The sequence below is a fragment of the Protopterus annectens genome, chromosome 12.part0 (assembly GCF_019279795.1).
Source record: "Protopterus annectens isolate FY-2018-M chromosome 12.part0, PAN1.0, whole genome shotgun sequence".
Taxonomy (NCBI): Eukaryota; Metazoa; Chordata; order Ceratodontiformes; family Protopteridae; genus Protopterus; species Protopterus annectens.
The window spans coordinates 491623965-491650646 of NC_056746.1; the positions used below are offsets into that span (position 1 = coordinate 491623965).

The following is a 26682-nucleotide window of genomic DNA, read 5'->3' on the forward strand; positions in this document are numbered from 1 at the left end:
CAGTTATATGCATACGCTCACAGGGAGGAACTACTGCTGCAAGTTTAGCCTTGTCATTCTGGGTACACTTATACCTGTCACAGATATTTAAGGTAATGAAAGTGTGTGTTTTCTGTGAACACAAGACTATTCATACACTGCCTGAGTAGCCATTCTCTGTTAAGTAGTACAAGCTGGCTTATGATGTGCCATAATACCTGATCTGTAGCATAATCTTTTTTTATTTATGTTGATATTTACTTGTTACTCAGGTAAACTGAGTAGGTGCAAATGCTTCTTTCAGGTGTATCCCACGGAGCACTATTTGATTAAGTGACTTGCTCTGATCCACACAATTTTTAATTAGTATGCAAAAATATAACTCAGAGATTTACATTATGCTAGTCAAAAAACTACTAGTATAGTTTTGTAGTAAGGTTTTTTTAAACAAATTTTGTTTATTCTGTTTGTTTCTATCTAGTTTGTAGAATAGTATTAGGTACTGACCATAGCTAGAGATAAAAGTTACCTGAAGAAACATTTAAAGCTATGGGTATTGGAGTGTACAGCTAGTGGGTGAGACAAATAAATGGGACTGCAATTTAATTAGTTTAAAGTGAGCATTATCACAATTAAAGTGTAATTAGTTTAAAGAGAAGGTTTTCAGAATATGATCTTCTACTGATCGCTGGAAGGAGAACATGAGATACAAGTGGAATGAGCTTTTGAAATTAAATTTTTATAAGGGGCAAGCAAAACAAGAGCTACATTGGGAGTATGACAGGGTGAAATGGAGAAATCCAGATACACTCACACAGCAGTCTGCTGTGGCTGTAGAAAATCTTGAACAGTTTTTGCTCTTACCTTAAATAAAAAGACAATTACCTAGCCCTGTCATAGTTCACAAGCAGTTAATATCCTTGTCATCTACCCCTACCTAGAATTATTTTTAAAAATGTCAAGAAAAATCTTTAAATAATATAACACTGCAATAAAACACAAGTCAAAAAAGAAAGAAAAACAATTTAAGTAAACAAAGTAAAAAATACATTTAAATAAACAAACTGAGGAATCAGGTATACTCACTCAACAGCTTGTTCTAACAACTATCTCAAGAAAATTTTGAACTGTTTTTCCTTATCATAAATAAAGGCACTAGTTTCCAGTTCACAAGCAATTAATTCTGTTGGAATCATAGAAAAAATATTTTCTTTCAGTCCTAACTTAGAACATTTAAAATGTCTAGAAAAAAAATATTTAATGTTGTATCTTTCGGCTTTTCCCAGTTAGGGGTCGCCACAGCGGAACTCCGGTCTGCTAATGATTGGCAGTAGATTTTTACATACCGAGTTGCCAGCCCTGATGCACAACCTTCAATGAAGGTACGCCTATTCACGCATGTCTCCACACAGAAGACGCTTTAGCTGAGTATCGAACAGGATGACATTTTACTGTGAGGTGGCAATGCTACCGCAGCACCTCCACCGCAGTGCAACAGTGAAATAAGAGTAAATAATATGAAGAAAACAACAATGTGAGTATACAAAATGGAAAAACAGATATAATCATACAGCAGTCTACTTTGGCAGCTACTTAAGCAATAATGTACAACTGGGTGTGGGTATATCAGGATTTACCCATGGCTGATGTGGTTTGGTCACGAAGCTGAAGCCTGAGTGATGGGTAAATCCTGATATTCCCACACAGGAGTGAATTATTGCTATTATACAATGACATTATTTAAGAAAGAAATTGCCTACCTTTCTTAAATAATGTCTTTTCGTAATGGTGCAGAGTGGTGTTCCTCTGCACTCTTCCATGTTTGATGTACTTTGCATGCGTATGGGATTTGCATTCCCACACTTGCACAGTTCATCAGTGCAGTGCAGGAGAAGAGATGGTAAAAGAAAATCCCCATTGCTGTTTTTTTGTTTTGAGGCTGTAGTAGAGATAGCACAGAAATTCAAGGAAAATCAGGTATGTTTCCATTTCCTTAGTTTTGCAGAAGGTACCTAATTTTCTTGTACTTTGCTCAGTCCCCCAGGATATGGCAACAGAAAGTCTGGCCAATCAATGGTACTTCTGCAGCCAGACTTTTTTTTCTGCTGGTAAATGCTCAACTTCCAATGGGAACACTGGTTGGGCTGTCCAATCAGCGTGCAAATTTTGGAATACTAATGACCACTTATTGTACAATTGCCAACATTTATTACTATCATATTCTTTATCCCATTCTTTTTAATGTCCTCCCTTGAGTCATTTTGACTGTGTATGTCTGCCTTTTTCTTTCCTATTTCTAAAACTCTGATATGCTTTATCATTTCCTGCCTGTCCTTTTAATGCGCATTGAACAATGTGTAGTGCTACTGTTAACTCTTCCTCTTTAGTCTTTCGTGACTTTCATTGCCTGATCTTAAATTCTAATGTCATTAAGACAAACCACAACGTAGTATAATCATTTGTTTTCTTTGTCCCCTGGCAGACCCTTCCTAGTACCTAGTGTCAAACTGTTATATCAGTCTTAAGAACACTAACTTATCCCCCACTTCTTTTACTTAATCGGTTCGTATTTTGCCAGACAGATGGACAAAAAATGTTGTCAGTAGACATCAAAACTAGAATGAGTTCATAGAATGGTAAAATGTAATCATAAAACTACATACTGACTTGGAAATTATTTGGAAATGAACAGGAAATGTAAAGGAAGGCAGATATGAAGTAAGTAAAAATATAATATTCTTTGCCTCTGACATGCTCCTCATGGTCCAAAAATATATTTGGTGGTGCCTTTAATGATGATAGTAGCAGCAGGATATTCAAAAAGGCTTTTGTTTTAATGTCTACTATGCTGTAGGATTATCTAACAAAAGTGATACATTTAACAAATGAAGTCTTGCTTATGTTTTACAAAGTGGGTCTTGCAAAGTAATCGAATCTTCTGAAGAACATTCAAAAGCACTTGTAATTTGCTTAACAGATTAAAGTGAAGATGTTCAAACTTAAGACTTTGCCTTTGTATAGTTTCACCTTTATGATTTTCAAAAGCTAATACAATGCCATTATCTGCTACTGGTTTCAGGTTGCCTAGCTGCTACACATTCAAAGCCTATTCACAAGTTAGATATCCCATCATTTGATTGGCCAATCGCCCCATTTCCCAGAATGCAGTATCCCCTGGAGGACTTTGTCAGGGAAAACAAAGTAGAAGAGGCACGATGCTTGGAAGAGGTAAGAACTTATTCTGCTTTATCAGATGTCGTTTGTATGCTTTCTACATTGGCTGCCTACTGCAGAGCATTTTTATTCCATTTTCTACAGAAGTTATATTTTCTTTACCTATATCCTTTGCTTAGCCAGAACAACTTGGCTGAGATACATCTATTCAAATGCCATTGTACATTATATTCAGGTATTCCTAGAGTTAAGGAGGTTGTTTACTGTGAGTAATATGTGTAATTTTCTTAATTTTTATATTAGCCTGTGACAATATTTATTTAAAAATTTGCATTGGTGAGAATAACTATATTTTGATCTGGTGTTGCTAAAATATGTGATTTTACCTGCATTTCTTATGACAACCTCATCCACTACAATTTTTACTATTCCTGTATTATTTCCAGTTCATATACATATAACTCCTCCCCAACTTATTACTTCCAGTTCAAACTAAGTGCACCAAGCCATACTTAGAAACCAGCCCTGATCCTGAACCACTCAGAACCCGTCACCTCTTACCAACCTATTCTACCCAAAATTTCAAAAAACACCTGATGTGTAAGTATCTCCCTCCATTCCCTCACAGAAAAGTGGAAAACCAACTTCAGCTATTTGCATCACTTTTCTAAGATTTACGTTCACGTTAACAGCACTAATAGAATTCTTTTAATACAAAGTTTCACTGAAACAAATCCAAGTTCTCTAGTGCCAAAGAGAACATTGTGGGTAAGCTTTGAGGCTTTTAGGAATAAAAATCTAAAGTGTGTGTGTGTGTGTGTGTGTGTGTGTGTGTGTGTGTGTGTGTGTGTGTGTGTGTGTGTGTGTGTGTGTGTGTGCCTGTGTTCACGTGTTCGCGTGTGCGTGTGTGCGTGTGTGTGTGTGTGTGTGTGTGTGTGTGTGTGTGTGTGTGTGTGTGTGTGTGTGACTGTGTGCAGTTTTTGTTGCATGTGCTTACACACCATTATCATAGAACTAGCCCTAATCTGACCTGGTAAGTGTTTGTCAGCTGCAGTATGACAAAGACTGAGGGAGTTGGCTATCCCAACAGATATTCTGCAAAACCATTCCTTTCTGGAGAAAAATGAAAACTCTGAGGATCAGCTGAAAACTGTTGGGATAGCTGTTGAAGAAGGAGCAATGGATAAAGTCTGACTCATATGTTCATAGATGTATGGCCACTAGGGCCCTTATAAGTATAGCCACGCAACCTAAATGTGACCTACAAATATGATTTATATAGGGGTGATTTACTGACTGCCTCTGTCTATCAAAGACATAGGTATCAGGCCAGGGGTGAATTGCTGATTGTCCATTCATTGATCCAATTTGCACTTAAATAGGGATAGGGAGGAACTTTGCTTCCCACGGATGGGGAGCCAGTTCCAAAGAATGGGAATTATCTGAGAAACATATCTGTCCCTCCAACATGTCCTATTTATGTCGCAAGCAATATTTAGGTCCTTTGATCTAGTAGTTTTGATGACGTTTGTTTTGTGGATGTGCAAAAGGTTAATTAAAACAGGGTCCAGGGATGCCGTGTATGCCAGGCAATTAAATGGTTTCCCTGACTGAAAGTGGCTACAGCACGTCTATTGCAGAAGCTATACATACCTGACATTTAAGCCTTGCACACAAGTTCACCACTGTGAGACTTGAACCTACTACTCATCTAGTTACACAATCTAGAGAACATAAGCACCACAGCAGGTCTTGTTTCATGATTATGAATCATGAAAGAGCATTTGAGCCAAAATTTAGTAAAGCAAAACAGCATTTAAGTGAAAACTGGTCTTCAAATAAATATTTTTCTGTTGGGGCAAAGCCACCACACCCTCTACACACAAATACACTCCCTGCAACCCTTTCATTAATCTAACAGAACATTGTACGTTGGAGGAAACAATCACAAAATGTCCAGTTTTTGCTGAGGTGCTGTTTTGATTAAATATTCTCAACAAAATACTGTTTAGTGAATCTGAATATTTAGTGGGGAAAATGTTGTCTTGGCCAAGAAGAGCTAAGTAAAATTAACTTTTTATCATTTCACTTTTACCAGAACTATTTGAACCAGGTATATTGGGGTTAAGCATACAAGAGAGGCTTCTTTCTACTTGGCCCATAGTGCAAGGGGATAAGTGCTCTGACTGCACCCTAGGTGATCTTAATTCGACTAGCAGAATAATCAAATGAGGGACTGAGCAAAGAAGGATGGGGGGAGGGCAAGTGGCCACAACACCAGATTGCACATTCTGGGTGAAGGGAAGCAACTCAGCTTACTGCTTTGATGACACCTATAGGAGTGCAAGCATATCATCCACAGTAAGCAGCCCAGTGTGCCCAACCTTTTCAGTGATTTGACAGTTAACCAGGAGGTTGTGTATGTGTGGTAGTGCCCATGCACTTACCAAGAGCAGCTATGGCTGGGCATGCAATCTTCCAAGGGGCAGGGATAGGAGAGCCAACAGAATCAGCAGACTAGCTCCCTCTCCAACATTCTACTTGACAACTCTTGCCTCCACTGAGGAGTGAATAGGCTTGAGAGGTGTCACCCTGATGGAGAAATGAATGGGTCAGATGAGCATAGCAAGGAGAGCCATTTGGGTCAGTCCTTTGTAATCCAAAGAAAAGTGTCCCTTCTTATTTTCAATTAAGAGTGTCCTGGTTCTGTTGTGAGAAATGGGAGAATTTCGCTTTAGTGAAGCAAATAAATATATCTAAGGAACTTCACCGATTTTTGTAAGCTTTGCAAAAACCTCTGGATGCAGCTACCACTACTGGTCCACAAAAATATTTTACTTAGGTTGTCTGTAAGAATTTCTGGTTTCCGAGTAGATACACTGCCATTATTTGAAAGACAGAGACAGTTTCTGTAGTCTCTCAGTCAACCTACACACCTACTAGGAATGTGTTCTTCCTGTTTGTTTATATAGTACATTATTGTAGTATTGTGTGCACCTACCTGAAACAATTCCAAAATGCAGTCAGGTTTTGAATGTTTTGATAGATTATTCCATGGACATAATTCCTTTAGACTGATTTACAGGATCCAGTTAGCAACCAAGCAATCACTGACCTTAAACTGTCAGGGCACCCATGTGAAATCCTAGTCTGTGTCTGATATCATCTGATGTGAAAAAGAAGACTGGAAGAAAATGGCTTCCCCATGTCGGCCTACTCGATTTATAAGCCACCAAGGTTGTTTTTTTTTTTTAATTACTGATTATGCAGTATGCCAGGCTGTATATGAGAAAACTATAGTTCTTTATGAGAAATCTATTGGATTAAGTCACAATCTGTTTGGAAGAGGCCTTTCCCTTCATGTCACTCACCAAAGAAAAATATTGCTTTGTGATGAACCACAAAAAAAAAATCTAGAATAAAAAATCTATCCCTTAGTGAGGAAATGTAAAGTTAAATTCTGTCCCTTAGTAAAGAGAATGCTTCTTTTCTACAGACCATGTCATGGGTAAACAAAGTCTTGAAGAACCTTGAGTGAGTTAAGACAGAGCCACAAATCTGTGGAATTACATCACATCTATGGAAAAATGGAGTATGTCCCTACTACTTCCTGGGTGCTTTTGTTGGGGGCAGGTGAATAAATATCAACATCAGCCTAGGGGATAGCATTGTGAGGTCTGGAGATAACACATTCAAAATGGAAGTGAAAGCACAAGGGGATCATTTTTAAGATTTGTTTCAGACTGGCAAGGTGAAAGAACAAAAAGGTTTCAGACTTACAACCCCCAGAACTTCCAGAATCTGTTTAGTCTGTCCTTTTAAGAGTTTGACCTATATGTTTGACCACTGCAATGTTGCTGTTCAAACAGATTCTTACTGTAAAAAGGTATCATCCTAGGATTGAGCAGGTTAGTCACTTAAAATGTGTTAACCACATCTTTTGTCTTCACATTTTATTTCAGATCAGAAGTCTCAGATACCAAAATATATACTGAAACTGCTGAATACCTTCCTTCTGGTATATAAGCATATTAGTAATAAAATAAATAAATATACATATACATACATGTATACATACATATACACAAGTGGTGCCTGGACAGTAGTGGAACAGGAGGCCCAAATTCATTTGTGAAGTCTGTCATACAACCAGTTGTTTTTAGCCTGTTGTAAACATGTAAAAGTTTTTTTAAGTAGAATTTGCATAGGGCACACACTGATCTAATTAACATCAGGCAGCAGAGACCTACACTTTTGCTTAAACTCTTTAGGTTCACTGCAGGGTTTTTTTTTATTTTCTTTAAAACTGAGGAGGAATCCTGGTGTGTTACACGAAGCTCTGTAGGCTACATGCAGGAGGAATACAACGGAAAGAAGAGTAGCACCATCATTGAACTTGTGTTAAAACTGTCTTCCTAAATGTCACAGCAAGCCTAGTAAAATCGATCTGCCATTAAATGCAAAGTGACCCCAGCATCAGCATTGTGAGGAGGAGAATGCCAAATATATTCCTTCATAGGTTGGTACTGGGCTATCTGCCCGAAGGCATATATTAGCCCAGCCACGTTGTGCGGTATTCACCGCCCCTTTAGTAGTTCCCTAGACCCTTGTACTAGCAGCTAGTACCCTTGGCCCCTATCTAGTAGTGCTGTTGGTGTGATCCCCGGTGTGAACTTTCTGTTACCCATCCACTCATCAAGGTTCCTCTTGAAGAGTGATAGTGAGGGGCTCTGTCTTATGTAGATCGGGACCCTGTTCCATAGTAAGGGAAGTCTCTGCGAAGGGAATCTATCCCTCCAGCATGTTCTATTCATTGTTGTGTTGAGGTTTATATCCCTAGAGCATGTAGCTCAAGTAGATTTGGTTTTGCTAAGATAGAGCATGTTCAACAATTCTGGGTTGGACATGGCTCTGTACGTTAGACAGAGATTGCCTCTGAGAAAGCGGTATGCAACAGAGAACAGCCTTAGCTTTTTCAATCGTGCTGCATAGGGCAACTGTTTGAGGCCAGTAATCCTCTTGGTTAGGTACCTCTGGTCTCTCCAGCTGCTGGAGATGTCTAGCCAGGTACATTCCAAATGGTGCATTGTACTCAATAATGGGTCTGATTAGGGAAGAATAGAGGGGCACCATTACATCCTTAGATCTTGATGCGAACCCTTTCGTGATCAGATGGGTCACATAGAAGGATTTTCTAACCACTTTGGCAACATGGTTATCAAAGGAAAGCTGACTGTCTACTTGGGTCCCTAGATCCCTTATTTCTTCTTCAGATTTCAGGGGATTACCTCCTATGTTGTAGTTTGCGGGTACTCTGTTTTTTCCAAAGGGGATTACTACGCATTTTTTTGCATTTAGCTTGAGACCATAGCTTTGACACCATGCATCAGTCTCATTTAGGCCCTTCTAGAGGATCTCCATGTCAGCTGGAGACTCTGTTATAGCACCCAGTTTGCAGTCATCCACAAACTTAGTCAGCCACAGCCCTTCCATGCTTGTCTGTACTTCTGAGATGTATATGCCAAACAGTCTGTTGATCATGAAACTCAAGGACACACACCAATGTAACAAGAGAGGAAGCCATTTTTTTCTTTTAAACAGGAAACAATATGCTTATTTGAAAAAGGATTTTAGAAAACCAATGCATGATTCTTTTTGGAAAAAAAGTCATAGTCAAATTCATTTTAATCAAAATCCCCTTTACAGAATAAATAATAAACCTTAGTAAGTTCATTGTAATCAAAATCCCCTTTACAGAATTAATAATAAACCTTAGTAAGTTATGTGCCAGATCCTAGAAACTTTGTGGAACTCAGTGCAATCTGCAGAGTTCCACACAATATTTGCAGCTAACCAACTAATATGCAAATATAGCCCAGTCTACAGAGAATACCTCAGCACAAGGCAGACATAAACAGCAAAGTCAGCACAATCACAATCAGTCATCCAACATGTATTCAAGAAAAACTCATCTATAAAATAATATATGCATGTGCATTACCAATGAGCATCTACTGAAGGTAATACATGGAAAGTACTAAATGAAGACAAATGTGCATCAGCCATTATGTCTAAAAAATTATGGATATCATTGTAATACATAGACCGCGGTGGTGGTGCTGCAGTAGCATTGTCGCCTCACAGTAAGATAATGCCTGGTTCGATTCTCAGCTGGAGCGTCTTCTGCATGGAGACATGCGTGAATGGGCGTACCTTCGTTGAAGGTTGTGCGTCAGGCCTGGCAAGCTGGTACGTAAAAATCAACTGCCAATCATTAGTGGACCGGAGTTCCGCTGTGGCGACCCCTAACCGGGAAAAGCCGAAAGACACAAACAAACTGTAATACATAGATGGACATATATAAATACACCCATCACATTCTGTGGAATAAGATATAATCTGCAAAATTTCTACCAAAAAATTAGTGAAGGTGAAAGGCAATAACAGCCACACGGTCAATATTATTTCAGCGAATGCTTAAAATAGCAAACTGTGTTTAATCAACCCAATAAAGTCGAAATCCCTAAATCCCGAACACATGGAACAGTGATTTTTTTCCCAGGGGTAAAAATCACTGGGCCGTGTTTGGCACTTTGCCATTTCCTCCACTGTAGTGCGATCCCAGAGTTGGTATATTTAAGCAGGGGGTTGTGAGGGCACATCCTCCCACATTGGGAGGCATGGGGTGAAGCCCCCCACTTTATTTTGTGTTTGGATTTTTTTTGTCTTTTTTTTTTTTTTTTTTTTTTTTTTAACGGATCAGCGATTTTTTTCCCTGGGGGAAAAAAAACGCTGTTCCGTGTGTTCGAGATTTAGGGATTTAGACTATTGGGTCAATTAAACAGCATTCTCTATTTTAAGCATTTGCTGAAATAATATAGACCCCGACCACATTGCTGTGGCTGACAGTAGCTAACAGTGGTTGCGGGACACATGTGGGGAGTACAATTAACACGCAGACACAAGGAAATAGGGTGAGGGAAAAACAGATGTGGGATGAGGGTAAAGAAGAAGGGAATATCAAGTAAATGGTGATACATATATCATTAATGAAAGTTAAGGAATGCAAGCCTTTGCATAGGAAGGAAGTATACTAATGTCTTGGTAATACATAACACATAAGTACAACATAAACACTGATGTAATCTACTTAGTTGCCACCACCTTGTCTTGCATGTGTATAATACCCATCATGGTGGCAGAAGGTCATATTGTACCAGTACACCTTCATTACAGCTGTGATACATTACAGGAAGGTAAGCATACACATATACATATGCTACATGTATGTTAAACATGAAGTCCAAAGCTGTAATGGGGAAGGGAAATGGACAACATAAGTGCTCATCAGTGAGGAAATTCCAGCAAGAGAAAGTAGGCACAGAATAAAGTAGGACAACCATAGCTAAGGAGACACAGTGCATATGCATGTGTCTGCAACACGAGATGGACTGCAAGTCCTCTCTAGCTGCATTGTTGAAGCAAATGGCCAACATTTGTCACATATGTATAGTACATTGGGGGTGGCTATGAACATATCTGTGAACAAATGACACAAACAACACAATAATGTGTAGTAGTTAAACAGCAAATGACATAGTTACACAACAAAAGTATGTTTGGATATCACATACCCACATATACTACCATGAAAACATAATACATCAGGTGCACAGTCACTTACTGCTACAAATATTACATTTTATGTATAGGACTAATCAAAGGGCAGTTCTGTGTACACAAGTATAGCACAACAAAAATGAATAATGCATGTAACCTGTTGCATATTACAAGGGAGGTTGTGTGTTGATCATATTACAGCCATACATGTGTACATCCTTGTAAATCAGTGCATATGTACTGCAAATGCATGGACATGTATGCTAACTGGTGTGTACATGTCTAATATAAGCTATGTTCAAAAAGACTGCTTTGTGCCATAAGGACGATATAGATAAAAAATGGAGTCATGAGTAATGCTAAACAAAGTATCACCTCCATATGTTAAATAAGGGACCAGTGCATATCAATGCAGTATGTGAAGATTACATGTTCAGATGTACCTGTCACAGTACTCTAAAATAACGTGGCACAATAATTGCCAGTGCATGGCACATGCAAGTTCATTGTGCCAGTGGAACAACATGACCCAACAATTTAACATAAGGTCCAAAATCAAAGACATGTCATGCTGTGGAATAGACATATGGCAGCAACAATCGTTACACAGATGGGTGTAGTACATGCACTTCGACAACATGTGCAAATAAACACACTTGAGTGACCTTAAAGTGTTAAGCGAAAAGAATGAGAGCCATGTCGTGTGTGAGTTGCTATCACCCCTTCCAAGTAAATACAGGAACTACACAAGCATAACAATTGTGTCTCACTTTCATTATTCTAATGGCAACAGTCATATCTGTCACATACAGGGCCAGAGTGTATTGGACATAACAGTATTATGCTGCACTGCATGCATAGGAGTACACACACACGCGCACGCATGCATACACACATAGAAGCTGAAGGAGTAGCATCCCTGCCCATATGGAGCAAAGTATGCAGTAATAACATCATATGATGATCATGTAAGTTGTAATGGTAATGTATGTGTCATTTGCTAATGTGTGTCATACTGCAGCAGCAAGTTGAAGCCACATATGTCCTGATATGTGTGGTGTCCATTATGATGTATGTCCAAAAAAGCATGACTGCTGTTTGGGATAAGTGCCCAATTGTGCCTAGGCCATAAAAATTGGAATATAGGAAACACCATAGTGGCAGCATTACATAAATGAAACACACAGGCAGTACTTGTATTTCTGAGGGACCACCCTGATGGAGTTGAACATCACAAAAGATCTTGCTAGATATCTGGAAGAAGCCTAATATGTTGTGCATCATGTCATGAAAGACGTTACCATCAGGTTCCTCATCTGCATCTGGAACAAGTCTTTCACTAAATCCTGGATCTGGTCCTGAAAGTTGTCAGCCTGCTGTAGTGGTGGAAGTCTTCTATGCTGACCTGCAGGAGCAGTGGTACGTGCAGGTCCCAGTCTGCTGTCATCATCATCTTCATCGTCCCAGTCATGGTCACCATCCTGGCTTTCGGAGTTTTATTCAGCTGACAGTGGTCTGGCGCATCATTGTCTAATTGGTGAAGTGGCACAGGTTCCACTATTTGTCACATTTCAACACAGGAACAAAACCTTATATAAAATAATAGGTATTAACCAAAAAAAAATGAATAAATGAAAATTCAGACAAAAATTATGCCATCTACATGCTGTAACTGTTGTGTATGTGATGTTATACTGCTGTCTGACCTTATCCAATTATAACACATTATTTGATATAAGGCATACATCCGAACCATACCAAATTACAAAATGGTGTGTAACATATATCACAGTCATATGTAGAACATGTCTGAAGTAAAGCACAGTCATTGATTAGGCATGTACATAAATGCACATGCCAGTTAAAATACATATTCATTTTATAGATGTATAAGCAGTCATCATATACATTGTGTGAGACTGTACAATGTGTTGCTATAACAGGTCTGTTAAAAAACATGCCAATAGTCATATGCATAGGTATAGTATTACAAACAGAGATTACACAATGTACAATACATGTTACTGAATCATTATGAAGGGGCTGGAGAGGAGGTCATTGTCACAATAGTGATATGTATGTGGATATAATAAACTTCTCGAGTCATCTTATTTTGCCACATCTATCTACTGCTTCACAGTATGCATTGACGTGTTACATAACAGGCAGAGATCTGAAACAACTGTTTATTACTGTACTGTCAGATGCGCACCAACATAATGTAAAGCAATTACATGATATTCAATTAACAACAGCAAAGCATATGAGGTGAACACTGACATTGACAGCAGACCATTGGGAATGTGGCACCTATTATAAGCATGTTGCTAGATAGACCTTGCACCAATGTCAGTCAGAGACTCTGAGATCAACTCCTTAGGAATGTGTCCCAGATTCATTACTCGATGTGTGCCTCACACATTTATGTTGAGGTGTCAGTATGCCATTTAAACTTCCAATGTAAGTCATTATTATGTGCAACCAGTGTTTTATGCTGACATAATATGGTTAAAAATGTCATTAAAATATATTGTAAGATTAACAACCAATGTTACACTTAAAATGTAGATGCAAATGAGATGAGCAATGCAACTTGGTTAATGGGTGACATCACAATATTATATAATCAGAATAGAATTTGAAACCTTTTGAACAACTGAACACTGTGACAAGCACAGCAATACTTGAATATACTTTGCAATACTTTAGACATACAGTAAAACTAGGACTGGCTTGTAGCCCACCAATAACAGAAAAGTATATGTATGGTAGTGTTTAATAAACCATCACAGTACAGTTATACAGTATTGCAAGAGCAGTGGTACTGAAGCAGCACATGCCAATTAAGGTCTGCTAACAGCAATGAGACTAGTCAGCATTCACCCATTCGGTAATAGAATAGGCAGGCTATGCACAGCATATAATTCACAGAGAACCACTGTCATACCTACAAATTTGCAACTGCATGTTGTGCGAAAAGCAGTAACAGAAAAAAGTAACTAATATGTAAAACATTGAAGTCAAAATTCTTCTTCTTCTTTTTGCTTTTCCCGGTTAGGGGTCACCACAGCGGATCACTTGTCCGCTGATGACTGGCAGTGGAGTTTTACAGTGTCGAGTTGCCAGCCCAGCGCCCAACCTTCCACAGAAGGCACACACATGCACACACTCACACCTAAGGCCAATTTAGAGTATCCAATCTACCTACAGCGTGTCTTTGGGATGTGGGAGGAAACCGGAGCACCCGGAGGAAACCCACGCAACCACAGGGAGGACATGCAGACTCTGCACAGAAGGCACCCCAGCTGAAGATCGAACCGGAGAACCTCTTGCTGTGAGGTGGCAACGCTAACCACTGCACCATCACAGCCGCCCAAAACATTTAAGTCAAAATAAATATTCCAATTGAACGGAGATGTGTTTCATTTAGGTTGTGTCAACAAACAGTGCATAACCTCAGTGTGAGAAAAAGCATCTGCTAACACATAAGACAACATTCCACATCAGATTATGTACATATTGATGTGATTAGCAGTAAATCACTATGTATTACACATACCTCACAGATGCACTATGATATATCTGACATAACATTAACATGACTATGAATGTCATAGGACTACACATCTAAACCTGAAGATTTCAGTATGTTAATACTATTTCTGGAGACGTAAAGTTGGAAAGTAATGACATATACCTCTCTCCCTCCGCTACTTCTCAAGCCTATATGTACACTTTCTACAAATGCTCTGTTCCTGACATGATCTTCAGAAGCTGGAAATAGAAAAAATATGATGTATTACAGCAACAGAAGGGTTGTTTAGTTCAGTACATAGTGACTGGTACATAGAGCAGAAGAATTGTGAAAGACGTAGTTACAAGAACACAGCATCCATGGGACCTGACAATATCCCAGGCTGCATTCTACACGAACTACAGAATGAAGTGGCACCCTACCTAAGTACCATGTTCAGTCATAGCCTCACCTCAGGCTTTGTACCCACTGAATGGAGCACCACGACAGTTATCCCACTCCACAAAGGGGGAGCCACGATGGACCCCAGGTACTACTGCCCCATTAGCCTGATGAGCCTGGTCTGCAAGGCCATGGAACGTATCATCGTGAAACTCATAAACAAAGACATTGGTAATCTCCAAACTCTAGACCCTACTCAGTTTGGATTTGTAAAAGGCAGATCATGTCTCCTAAACCTGATTGACTTCTTTGAAGCAGTCACCAAAGCCATAGATGAGGGTGAAATGGTTTACACAGCTTATCTAGATCTCGCCAAGGCTTTCAACACCATCCCCCACTCTGGAATTATAGATAAGCTCACTAAACTAGGTATAAATCCCTATGTCACAAGATGGGTTGTCAACTGGCTGACGGACAGAACCCACACTGTGAAAGTAGCAGATTCCAAATCCGACATCAGACCAGTCACAAGTGGAGTACCACAGGGTTCAGTCCTGGGTCCTCTCCTGTTTGGTATCTACTTCTCTGAAGTGCAGGCCAACACAGAAGGTCTTTGGCTAACAAAGTTTGCAGATGACTGCAAACTAGGAGTCATAATCAAAACTCCTAACGATGTGGGCAAACTACAAAAGGGCCTCACTGAGACAGATACCTGGTGTCAAAGCCATGGCCTGAAGCTCAATGCCAAAAAGTGTATTGTCATCCCCTTTGGTAAAAACTCTGTACCCATGAACTACCACATAGCTGGTAGTCTACTTAATGCCGAAAATGTGATAAGAGACCTTGGGACACAGGTGGACAGTAGTCTCTCCTTTGGTAATCACATCGCCACAGTGGTCAGGAAATCCTTCTATGTGGCTCATCTCATCACAAAAGGATTCTCATCCAGAAGAAAGAGGTCATTGTTCCCCTCTACTCATCACTCATTAGACCCATTATAGAGTACAACGTCCCTTTTGGTATGTACCTCACAAGACATCTACAACAACTGGAAAGACCACAGAAATACCTCACAAAGAGAATTACTGGCCTCAAACAGATGCCCTGTGCAGACCGTCTCAAAAAACTACAGCTTTACTCCATCACATATCGCCTACTCAGGGGCGATCTCTGCCTAACATACAAAGCTATGTCAAACCCAGAGCTGTTGGACATGCTCCACTTAAAGAAATCCCAATCCCTCCGAGCTACACGCTCTAGGGACCTTAACCTTGTCACCACAATAAACAGAACATGCTGGAGGGATAGATTCCTGTCCCAGAGACTTCCCATACTCTGGAACAGACTACCTATCTATGTCAAACAGAGCTCCTCATTAGCACTCTTCAAGAAAAATCTTGATGATTGGATGGGAAATGGGAAATTCACCCCGGGGATCACTTCTGTGGCTCTACTCGACAGGGGCACAGGAAAATAATTTTCTTGGGCGGCGAAAGCCAGGTTACATTTTTTGGCTAGGCTTGTATGGGCCCTAGGGCCGATAGCCTAGTACCTACCTATGAACCTATGAACCTATTGTTACATTAGCAAGCAATGCCATACAGTACAATATCACATCTTCCATATTCATTCATTGATATTTCACGCTCAATACTATGCACACATGAGCATTAAGACAGACAAACAGGAAGAAGATAAATTCAAACCTACAACTTCCACCTGTGTTCATACAAAAAAACATAATCCTACTCGCCTAGTTAATTGAGCTTTGCTATAATTGCATGAATTGATGGAAGTCAAACAACTTACATCTATGAATTCACAGGTGAAGCATCAGACACACTAATAAATGTGCCAGTTTAAGATGACATTGTGTAAGGGTACAGATATAGCTAATCAGGTGGAGAAAGACCTACAAATGTATACAGTTATTGTATGCTGAACTTAGTGGGGTGTTATGTCATAATCAATAAAATTGTGTATACTTGTTTATGATGAATGATACTTCAGCATTGCAGTCTTCCTGTATGTACATATGCATGAATGTAAATTAATAAATACGTATGTGTACACAGGCATATATATTTAGATCTATGTGTGCAGGTGTACGTGTTTGTCATTTTTATGGACTTATATATAAATGGGGTACCTGTCAAATCTTCAAACGCTCAAAATTTCAAACGTTACATGGTCGAGACCAAACGTTCGAAATTTTGAGTGCTCGAAGATAGACTTTCAACGGCACCGTACGGTGCAGATAGGGAGAATTTCCCTTTTCTGCACTGAAGTGTGATTTCAGAGTTGGTATATTTAAGTAGGGGGGGTTTGGGGAGCGTGGCCCCCTGCCTACACTGTTAAAGTGTTTTTTTCTGTTTTTTTTTTTTTTTTATGTTCGAACATCCAAATGTCAAACATTTGATCTCGACCATGTAATGTTCGATATTTTGAATGTTCGAACATTTAACATAGACCCTATAAATGTATAGGAATTTGTGTGTGTGTATATTACATGAAAATTAAAAGAAATGTTCAAGTACTACCATGTGCAGTATATGAGCTGCTGTACACATTTAACATTGCATTGTACATAATATATACAAACTGCTGATACCCATAACATAAATGACTTAACAGAATGGAGCAAAAGCAGTACTGCTTATAACACATTTTCTGCAAGTCAGGCATGCCTGTGTAAGAATATTCAAACTGGACAATGTTGTATGTAATGTATGTGGTGGGATTCAAACACCAAAACTATGTAATCGTTATTGCATGTCATCACATTGCTTACAGTGATACCCCTCAGCCGTAACAATTCCAGTATCCAACTTTCATAGTTTGCAAGAAAACATTTATCTTCACTTGAAACCCATAAATAGCTATTAAAGTTCTTCAGATGTTTTGAAAGCAGATATAGAATAGCAGTTATGTTTGAATTAGTGAATAACCATGTGATCCAAACCTACACAATTAAACCGGGTAGGAGAGCAGTAAATGAAAACAAATAATGGATTATAACAGACTATGAAATTTACACTTTAGAAGTAACATATGCTTGTATTACTCAGCATTCACACATACATCATTATTAACAAAGTATACTGTGTTATGTTTCTAGAAGCTTTGCCAGTAATGGAGAAATACATGGTCATCCACAGCCTATGCACTATAAGCATCAATGCAGCATGGCCAAGATAGATGTGTAAAAATCTGTACTACTTAAGTTATCAAGCAAATATAAACCATCTGTATGTGATGTGCAATATTAAATGAATTACTGCCAATAGTTTCTCCAAAATTGGAAACACTGGGATTTGCATCCACACAAAGGCAAACAACATTCACTTTACCAAATTGCTTACTCAGTGGAGCTAAGGGACTTCAAACTTCTTTAAATGTTTTAAAAGCAGACGTTATGGAATAGCAGTGATAACAATATGTTTGAAGTTTAGATAATGGACAGTTCTACATAATATTTATTCTTGTCCCATTATAGTTGCAGAAAATTTCAGAATGCGTCAACATCCAAGTCTTAACATTAATGATCATAGCACATTATTGTTCCCTGTAAATTGCTGTTATTAATACAGATAATCATGGAATACACTTGAAACACAATGCATCACATAAATAAATATGCCTACTGCCTACATGCATAACAATACACTTGTTAAATTTTGGAGCTTGTAACTTACTGTAAGCATCAGATGGCTGGCTTTGGACCTCTGTGACCCTCCGGCTAAAATCTTGTGTGTCTCTCCAATATAAGTCATCATAGTGGGGACAGGCCTGCACGCCAGTCCAGTAGATCCCAGTTTGTCTGCAGTGCTCTTTCACAGTCTGGTTCTAGATGTTGACCATCAGAAAGTTCCTGGGCATACTCTCATCCTCAGTATAGACAGCGAACATCTGCTCCATCTTCTTGTCCATCCAGTTCAACGCCCAGGCTCACTGAAAGGTGTGTTTCTAGAAATTGCCTTTCAAACACCTTCCAAAAAATTCTAACTTAGGTCTGGCTCAGTTCACTGGTAGCAATGATATGATAAGAATATGTATCAATATTACATTTTAAAGTTGTCATATACAGGATGGTGGCAGACTATTGGAGGGCATCAGGCATGTGTTACAGATATCTTTCCCTGCTGTCTGGACCATCGGAGTTGTAGGATCAGCATTCTCCCCCTCTAAAAATCTGGCCATAAGTTTACCATGACAGCTTAACCTGTTTTTGGCTGCTACTAACAAGTAATCGACTGGGAATCTCTAAGAAGCACAGGCATGTAGGACTGCTTTCTGCTAGTAATTCTCCCCCTCTAAAAATCTGTCCATAAGTTTACCATGACAACTTAACCTGTTTTCAGCTGCTACTAGCAAATAATCTAGTGGAAATCACTAAGAAGCACAGACGAGTAGGACTGCTTTCTGCTAGTAGTGTAGGTCAACCTCTACAGCAAATTTTAATTATATACAGATGAGGTTACCTAATATTACTGAGCACACCATCAGGGACAGCAGTTAAGAATCTTTTCTCTCTCCCATTCAGCAATAAGATCCTGCAGTATAATAATACAAGCCCACTTGTCCATATTTATTTTGAATAGTACCTTGGTAACAGGATTATATCTGCAATCTGCAGAACCCAGACTGGTGATTTTGCAAAAGAGACTATCATAACAATTTGAACCAACCTCTTGCTCCAGGGTTGCTGCTTGTTTTTCTTTGAGCATGACTTGGCTCTCTTTGCTGGGGCTGACTATGCTCCCCAACCCCCATTTCTCACCCACCCCACAATACCTACATTTATTTTAGACTAACCACTCCACAACCTCCATTATCCAATCACACAAGCAATTAAATCTCCATTACATCACTGTTTACATATCTAGTACTACCTGCTTTCTAAGCTCACTATCTTCACCTAGTCAATTAAGTATTAACCACTTAACTGCAAAACCCAATAACCAACACACCGAGCCAATTAGTCATCAATAACTGTTCTTAATCTCATCTGACTCTATACTAACTCACTTCTAAAGTTAAACTACTACTTACAACTCCTACCATAACAACAGGTTACCCTTATACACCACTGCTCTTATAATTCTGTCAGTAGCAGCACACCTAACCTCATATCGCATCCACCTAAATGGTTCAGTACACTCCCATATTACACCATTCTCCTATGCACAGCAAATAAAATCTTTAAGTATTGTCATATCACCCTCAATCTTTAACACTGCAAACATCGAACAAGCTCCCTATAGTCTATTCCTACAGTGTAACTCCCCCCACATCTCCCTGAAATATGTGTATAGTTAAATTCCTCAAGATCATAATAAACATAGCATCACAACTCTTAGTGGAAACATCCACCCAAACCCTGGTCCCAAAACTTAGACCAATTACATCTCCAATCCACAAACCAATCCCAAAGTATACTAAATCTCCCTCAGAAAGCATCTGACCTCTTATTACTAAATATAAATATCAAAAGTATTGCAAACAAATTGAAAGAGCTTCACGCCACTCTCTCTGTCTACTCACCAGATATTGTTCTGATTACTGAAACCTGTCTAAAATCAGAAATTAGCAATAGTGAAATCCTTCTTTCTGGATATAATATTCTTAGGGTAGATAGAAAGGGCAAAAGAGGAGATGGAATAGCCATTCTATTTAAAAATAACCTTATTGTAGAAACCATAGATCAAAATACCCCTGACTTTGATAACTCAGAAGTGATTTTTACAAAACTGAAAATCATTTCCAAGAAACATTTAAATGTAGTAGGTACCTAAATATCTCCCGGAAATAATCTTTCCACGTTAGAAGATATACTCCATTGGTCGTCAAAATCCTTGCCTCAGGAAATAATAATTATGGGTGACTTCAATACAGATTGGTTCACCTGAAACTCACAAAACCCCACTAATCACATTAACCTCCACGGCTTTACCCAAATCATGCAAATTTCCAATAGAATTAACAAATCATCAAATTGGCACTCCATTCTTTATTGGATGCTAACAAACAGACCTGCTGTCTCCTTTCATTCTGTCTCCCAGATAGCCTCAGTGAACATCTTCCAACTTACCTACTCAGGCACTACATAAACCCATTAAAACACACCACTTACCGTCTGGTAAGGAATAAAACAAACTTCAAATTTCAAGGCTTTATATCCATCCTCAAACTCTGTAACTGGACACCATTTAACATCTCCCCCTAGAGGCTGTTGTAGAATATTCCAACTCCACCTTCCTGAATGTTTTGAATGTACTAGCTCCTCCTAGAACAATTAGAATAAAATCAAATGTTGCCCCATGGCTAACCAAAGAAACTAGATCATTGCTAAAAAGGAGAGATAAGGCTTGGGATCTATGGCACAAAATCAAATCCCAAGCATCTAAACATGGATACCAAGAACGTAGAAATAAGGCCAAAAAAATAATCAAACAACACAAAACAATTGCTATAACATCCAAATTAAACACTAGAATAACTCACAAATGTTTTGGCCTGCTATAAATAAAATCCTTCTACTAGATAACTCTAGCACACACCACCATCTACCTCTAACAACACAGATACCACAGCAACACAATTCAATAGATATTTCACTGAAACAATTTTAGCTCTCTCAAATAATAACAGCTCTGTTACTCCACCAGTTCTTCCTATATCAAGTAAAAACAGCAATACCTTTTCCTTACAACCAGTCCCAACAGACATGTTACAAAACTGCTTAAAAAACCAAAGCCCATAACCCTAGCAGCTGATAACCAGCTGACCACCTTAAAGTTGCAGCCAAGGCCATCTCCTACCCTGTATATGGTTACCACCCATCCCATTGTCAGCGGGATACTCACGGGTTGAGCCTTTTCATCCTGTTGCCCACATTGTCAGGCAGTGGGACTTTAAAAGTCCCGTTTTTCAGTGTAGCTGAATTGCCGTGGAAAAGCCGAAAATACTTCTGGTTATTCCACAGCAATGTGGTTACGTCACCAACTCTGACCTACAGTTAGAGATATTCCCTGTTAGGTCTGGGTGGTGTAATTCAAGCAGCAATTGGCTGCAAGGATGGAAGGGGGTGTGGATTTGTGTCAGAAGAGCCCTGCAAAGGTCGCAGCTGTAGAGCAGTTTTGTATGAATGCCCTACAGCTGCTAATAACTACAGAATCGGAAAGGATTGAGATAAGCCAGCAAGGAAGCCAGCCAGCCAGCCAAGAAGCCAGCAAGGAAGCCAGCCAGCCAAAAAGCCAGCAAGGGAGCCTGCTAGCTAGCAGCAAGGAAGCCAGCCAGCCAAGAAGCCAGCAAGGAAGCCAGCCAGCCAAGAAGCCAGAAAGGGAGCCTGCTAGCCAGCCTGCAAGATAGCCTGCTAGCCAGCCAGCAAAGGAGCCTGCTAGCCAGCCCAGCCACACAGCAGATAGAGAGCCAGTCATCCAGCTAGCCATTCCAGCAGGAAGGAAGCCAGCCAGCTAGTCCAGCAATGACTGTGATAGTGGTAAGTACATAGTATTTACTGGCTTTAGTTATTTAAAAAGGGAATATCGTGCTTTAAGTTTTTAATGTTTAGAGATGAATGGGGGTGCAGTACATAGTATTTAAATTTGTACAGTGGTTATTTTGAGACTTTCAAGTAGCAGTTTTAAATGGGAATATTGTGCTTTATTTAAGTTTTTAATGTTTAGAGGTAGATGGGGGTGCAGTACGCAGTATTTAAATCTGTGCAGTGGTTATTTTGAGATTTTTGAGTAGTAGATTTTAAAGATGTAACACCTGTGTGTGTGTGTGTGTGTGTGTATATGTACAACAAACAAATGTGATGGCCAGGAAGCAAATGCTCCTACCGCAAAAGTAAAACACTAAGCACAAAGTCAAAATACTGAGGAGCAGACCAGGACTGTTCAGCTGTATCAGCATAAGATACAGTACATCAGCATCAGATAAAAGGCATGAACAAATGAGTTTCAATAAGGCAGGAAGCCAAAAAACAAGTCCACGTAAAGACTAAAATCCAAATGTTTATTGCAGATAGTGGCAAGCGCTTTCACCCATGTGGGTTTCTTCAAACCAAAAAGCACTCATAAAACAGAGCTAATTTATACACACATTAATCACAACAATTATTGCATCATATCCTGCTACATTGTTATTCTTAAAGTATCAGCACATCTCGGTGTTGAAAAACACAACCTCTTACCTAACATCTATATCAACATGTGCACCATAAAAAATTCATGTTTAAGAAATCTATTTATAAAACTAGTACTGATAAAACTAATAAGGCAAATAACAAAACACTCTACTAAAAATCATTCTCTTCTAACATTATTAAAAAATCACTTGGCATGTATGATGGACAATCAAAGCCTTATTAAAAAATGTATATATAGAAGCATATATAAAATAACCAATATGTTGATTCAAAAAGTGCAATCCACAAAAAGCATCAGAAAAACATTTAAAACTTTACTACTAGCTTCCTGCTTTTCAGGGCTGGTTTAACAGAGATTTTGTCATTCAAACAAGGCTCCTGATCTTCCCATAATCTAATAATCCACTTGACTTCTGTTCTCTCAGTGTAATTCCTTGTATCCCCCCCCCCCCAATACTAGTGGTGTTAACTTGCAGCACTTGGAACCTAAAGGAATGTTGTGAGTCAGTTCCCTGAACATGCTTCGAAAGAGCATTCTTAGTAGATTTAATGCGGATATGATATAGATGTTCCCTAATCCTGTCTCAGAGCCTTTTATCCGTTTTCCCTACATGAAATGCAGGGCAAGCTGTACACCGGGCGAGGTATACTACATGCTCAGTTGTACAGGTAGCTGTAGAGTTGAACTTGAAAGTTCTCCATGTAACTGGGTGCACAAAGTTGGGGTCACTACTTAAATAAGCACAGTAGTTACAACTATTACATGGAGTGGTACCCAAAAGGGGCATGCCTCTTGGATCCGTGTTACTGACTCTGTTATAATATAGCATTCTTTGCAGGTTCTTCCTATTCCTGAACTGGAAATAGGGTCTATCACCTACAATCTCTTTCAAGTATGGATCTACCATGAGGACTCCCCAATTCTTGGTAAAGATTTATCTGATATCATAAATGTCCTGTGTATAACTAAGGGACATCCTAACTGCTGGATCATAATTCCTCTTGATTTCAATCCTGGACTCCATTGCATTTTCAACTCCACTCCTGTCAGCAAAATAAGGGGTAGCAACATCCCCTCTAGGCAAGTTCACCCCTTCAAAGCCTGCTGTAACTTCATTTGGACTGTAAGATCTTTCTACTAGTCTATTCTGTAAACCCAATAGTTCCTTTGTAAAACCATCATCTGTAGGGTTCAAGCTGGATGCACGAATCGCCTGTCGTCTCACAATGTTTCTAAAAACATACCTAGGGTGCATACTACTCCTGTGTAAAAGTGTATTTTTATAACAGGATTTCCTAAATACTCCTGTGTTGAGCAATCCACTAGGGAGACGTTCTACAAACACATCTAAATAAGAAATCCATCTGTCTGATTCTTCCATAGTGAACTTCAAAAAACTTGTAAGTGAATTCAACTCATCCAAAAATCATTGTAACTCTGTATCTGTTCCTGTCCAAAGCAGGAAGAGGTCATCCACAAACCGTGTATAAAATATAACATGTCCCTTGAAGCTCTCTAGGGGGAACAATTTCTCCTTCTCCCAAACTGCCATGAATAGGTTGGCATAGCTATTGGCACAAGAAGTGCCCATAGCCACGCCATCCTTTTGAATGCATGGAACCTCACTAAACAGAAACACGTTATTCTCAAGAATAATCTCCAATAAAGCACACATTAGATCTATCTGTACTATCGTGTAATCTGTCTCTTCCATACAGCATCTGTGTATGCTCTCTGTGCCTTCGTGCCTTCTCCATTAGGTATGACAGTAAACAGGGATTGTACATCCAAGGTAACAAGCTTATAAACAAAATCTTGTGGTAACGTAGCCATTTTACTATATAACATAAGTAGGAATTGTTTAGTATCTTTTAAAATGTAAGGGAATTTCTCAACTACTGGTCTCAGATACTTCTCTAAATATAGAGACAGGGGTTCAGTAACCCACTCTTCCTGCCACAGTTGGTCTCTTGGGGGGAGAAACAGGGTCCTTGTGGATCTTGGGTAAACCCTGTATAACGGGAATCAACGGGTTCTCTACAAAAAAGAATTGAAACAAATCTAAACTAATTGTCTTACTTCTACGTAGATCATCTAACGTATCATAGATATGTAAGACCCTATCCTCTATATCTCCCATGGAGATAGTGAGATAAAATCTATCATCACTCAACATGGTTATCATGCTATCCTGATACCTCACTCTATCCATTACTACCACTGGTCCTCGCTTATCCGCAGGCCTAATCATTATCATGGTATCATTCCTGAGTTGATTCAGGGCAGCTCTTAATTTAGGGGAAAGATTGCCAAACCTCTTTCTCTTCCTATTTTCAGTGTCCAGTTTGTGCAAGTCACCCTCAACCAACTTGACAAAGGCATCCAATAAAGGATGCAACATGGGAACATAAGTGCTCGGTTTCTTAAACACAGGACCTATTGCAGCCATTGGCTGATTGCCATAATCTAATTTAAGTTGTACATTGCGTCCAAATAACATCCATGACTGAATCTGTAATATCACTTCTAACAGAAGGTATAAAAGAAAGTCCTTTGTTCAAAACGTCTAATTCTCCCTCAGTTAGAATTCTACTGGAGAGATTCCATACTAAAGTCTGGGTACTTTCTCCCACATTTTCTTGAGGGTTGGACCCAAATGTTCCTCCCCTGACACCTTCCATTTCTGTCTCCCTTAGCTCATTGATCTGTTCCTTCCTCCCCTGTATGTATCATTGATGGGGAAAGGAGTATGACCAATGGCTCCCTCCTGAGGTGGGGGATTCACTACCTTTCTTCTAACCGAGGGTCTAAATTCCTGTAGATGTTTATTATCTGTATTCAGAGATGTTATGTTGCCAATCTTGTGTGCCTCAGCTCTATACGAGGTACCCTCATCTAAATCTACTATGCTCCGTGCCGCCACACCTTCCCTGGTGTCAATCGTCTGAACCGAATCAACACCAGGAGTACTCTGCTGCAGCTGTGTGTTGTTATTATGATGTTCACAGTGTCTCTGTAACTTGTTATGTTTCTGTTCCAATAATTTTTTCTCAAACAAATAAACATAATCAAGCTGTCGCTCCATTAAACTATGTACTGCTGTTACTGGATACTTTCTTAGGATAAAATGTTGCCTCACCCTAATTTTATCATGGAGGCTCTCCCCCTCAGGCAAAAAGAATTCATTCAGCAAAGTCTTGTATTTAATGCTCACCTCGATGTTTAATTGCTGCCACTTATACAGCAGCTCAGGATAAGTCGTTCCCGTTGTGGGCATCTTTAAAACCCTCTGTGTCTGAAGCTTTTTCAGCTTCAGAAAATCAGTCTCTAATTGCTCAAACTCCTCAGTAAGTCCACACAAGGAATTACACTGAGAGAACAGAAATCAAGTGGATTATTAGGTTACGGGCGGAGCAGTAGCCGGGTTTGAATGACAAAATCTCTGTTAAACCAGCCCTGAAAAGCAGGAAGCTAGTAGTAAAGTTTTAAATGTTTTTCTGATGCTTTTTGTGGATTGCACTTTTTGAATCAACACATTGCTTATTTTTTATATATGCTTCTATATATACAAACGCTCCTACCGCAAAAGTAAAACACTAAGCACAAAGTCAAAACGCTGAGGAGCAGACCAGGACTGTTCAGCTGTATCAGCATAAGATAAAGTACATCAGCATCAGATAAAAGGCATGAACAAATGAGTTTCAATAAGGCAGGAAGCCAAAAAACAAGTCCACGTAAAGACGAAAATCCAAATGTTTATTGCAGATAGTGGCAAGCGCTTTCATCCATGTGGGTTTCTTCAAGACAAAAAGCACTCATAAAACAGAGCTAATTTAT

General features: G+C 39.2%; 1 protein-coding gene across 3 annotated transcripts in view; it reads left to right on the plus strand.

Moving 5' to 3' along the window:
• ABAT (4-aminobutyrate aminotransferase) overlaps positions 1-26682 on the plus strand; it is a 1409217-nt gene that overhangs the window by 1269595 nt on the left and 112940 nt on the right. For all 3 annotated transcript variants that reach the window (XM_044089599.1, XM_044089601.1, XM_044089600.1), the window contains one exon: positions 3059-3207. In XM_044089599.1, the coding sequence (XP_043945534.1) occupies positions 3059-3207 (149 nt within the window). The remainder of the gene's footprint in view (positions 1-3058; positions 3208-26682) is intronic.